Source organism: Penaeus vannamei, chromosome 38 (assembly GCF_042767895.1).
Source record: "Penaeus vannamei isolate JL-2024 chromosome 38, ASM4276789v1, whole genome shotgun sequence".
NCBI lineage: Eukaryota > Metazoa > Arthropoda > Malacostraca > Decapoda > Penaeidae > Penaeus > Penaeus vannamei.
In genome coordinates this window covers 23936509-23939008 of record NC_091586.1, presented here as the reverse complement: position 1 = coordinate 23939008, position 2500 = coordinate 23936509, and the positions used below count along the sequence as shown (strand labels likewise).

Below are 2500 nucleotides of genomic sequence, written 5' to 3'. Positions count from 1 at the left end.
TTACTTGCTGTAGCTTGCCTGAAATCTTTTGTCTGGTCGGTTATAAATGTGTTGTGTATTGTGGGTACTGGTTGTGTTATGGTGGCTTAATTTCCTTTTCTGTGTTGGTGATTTTTTCATCCAAATAAAAATCTTTTATTTGCTGGTAAAGTTCACTGTGTACAAGTCAGAGCTCATGTTCAAGTCATTAATTGTCCTGCCCAAAGCTTCCCAGCACTGGCCTGATGTTGCGTAGAATTCCTTTATTACTTCAGTATCAGTTGCATTGAAGTTAAAAGCTGTAAGATAAACATACCATGAAATTACAGTATATTTGATAGAACTCAGATATGATATGGACTAATTGGAATTCATTCTCATCTTGGAAATATTTCTCCAGTTATAGATTGCCCTTTTAAATAGTACTCGAAAGTAAGTGTTGAAGAAAAAAAGGCACAAAATATTAGAGCATTAGTATAAAATAAATCTCTTTCATGTGAATAAGATATTCAGCAACATTAGCTCTGATGGCAAATTACCATGCTTGTCTGTCAATCATTGGTCATGTGACGGCACGAGTACCTATATGTTTATAGGTAACGCGCAGTGATGAAGGCAAAGAAGAAGATATGCGAGGTGCATCTAATACCGTAGACGTGATAGACGGAGTGCAAGTCAATGTGTTGGAAGGCCTCGTAGAGGGCTTATCTGTTAATGCCCAGAACCTCGAAGAAGACATAGGAGGGCAGCAAGGAGGAGCTGTGGGTGGAGTATCTTTACCTGAGTCGGCACGAGCCCTGTCCGCTTTCAGACGTCCTCAGTACTAAACCTATTTGAGTCTAGGGTTGTGTTTTCTGACATGACCCCTTCTTCAGCTATGACTGAGAGTGCAAAGATTTACTCAAGCTGACTGATTAGAGAGACATAAATTCTAGATCATGGTAAAAGTGTTATATAGTGAAGTGAAATGGAATTTCGTGGAAAAATCCAAAAAAAGAGTAGGATAAAGAAATGAGTATGTGAAAAATTGTTATTGTATAAATCCACTATTATCTTCTTTCTTTCATTTTTAGAACTTTTAAGAAATTGAAACACTGTGCTCAAAATATCATGTTTAATGGACTCAATAACTCAGGATAAGTTTGCATGTGGTGCAATGTACAAGCATAAAGTTGTAGATAATCAAGATCTTCAAACAATAGGTGTAAATATTTTTTTTTTTTTGCTCTACAAAAAGGAAACGTCAGTCCTTCTTGGGAGCCAGACAATAAATATCAATGGATAACAGATAGAAATATCAACATTTTAAAGCATAAACTCAGCAATAATGATCTTCCATTCCTCACTAGAATGAACTGCTTTAAAAGAGATTATATTTTTGTAGCTGTCTTCAGGTCTTTCGTGCATTTACAGCAAGAGAATAGCATTTCCCAGAAGTAGTGGATTTGTGCAATAACAAGATCAAATGACATAGACTGGGTTTACAATAAATGGAAGTTCCATTATAAGATTCCTTTGGGTTTGATGGTTTGTTATATTGTAGTATTAAGCATTATTGTTGTTTCACGCACACGCATGTGCAAGCACACGCACACGCACACGCACACACGCACACACACACACACACACACACACACACACACACACACACACACACACACACACACACACACACACACACACACACACACACACACACACACACACACACACACACACACACACATATACATACATAATTTTAATAATACATAGATAAATGTAAGATTGGTTTATTGGGATAAGGAGTGAGGTTTTCTTGCAGTTACTCGCATCCCAAGGAGCTTGTTCTCCCATATTATTTTTTTCTTTTATTTGTCATACTCACTGGCCCTTCTTTGACTTACTAAAGTATAGTCTCATCATAAACAAGCATAATACAATTAATTAATGCTCATAGATCTGCATAATAATACAAAAGCTTTTAGATATATAGTTGCATGGAAAAAGAACCACAGCTTTTCACAAAAGATGTAGTTTGTGGAGTAGGTGGGACTTTTGCATTGAAACTGCTCCCAGTACGGAACATGTGAGTGGCTGCAAGGCACGCCTAATTCTTGGTATTGTGATAAAGGTTGTTTGTTTATGAAATCCTCTAAAGCTTAAATGTAAGAATCCAATATAATTGTTATCATTATTGACATTTTTAATTGTGTGTGTGTGTGTGTGTGTGTGTGTGTGTGTGTGTGTGTGTGTGTGTGTGTGTGTGTGTGTGTGTGTGTGTGTGTGTGTGTGTGTGTGTGTGTGTGTTTGTGTTTGTCTGTGCGTGCATGTGCACACCTGCATACTTGTGTGTGTACTTGCATATGTGTGTGTAAATGCATATGCATTTGAGTGTGTATTTTTGCATATGTGTGTGCATTTCTTTGGTACATGTGAGTGTGTGTGTGTTGGTGTGTGCATGCATATGTATTTGTGTGTGCATACTTGCATGTATGCATGCATGTATGCCTGTTTGTGTGTGTACCTGTGCATATGCTGT

The 2500-nt window shown here is 37.3% G+C and overlaps 1 protein-coding gene across 2 annotated transcripts in view; it reads left to right on the top strand.

Annotated features, from left to right (window-relative positions):
• The window catches only part of LOC113815967 (6-phosphofructo-2-kinase/fructose-2,6-bisphosphatase 1), a 102685-nt gene that overhangs the window by 92289 nt on the left and 7896 nt on the right, over window positions 1–2500 (top strand). The window contains exon 11 of one of the 2 annotated variants that reach the window (XM_070116237.1): window positions 576–1695. The exons of the other annotated variant lie outside the window; for it this stretch is intronic. Within the exon in view, the coding sequence (XP_069972338.1) occupies window positions 576–806 (231 nt within the window). The 3' untranslated portion in view covers window positions 807–1695. Of the gene's footprint in view, window positions 1–575; window positions 1696–2500 lie in introns of those variants that run through there. 2 annotated transcript variants of the gene reach the window in all.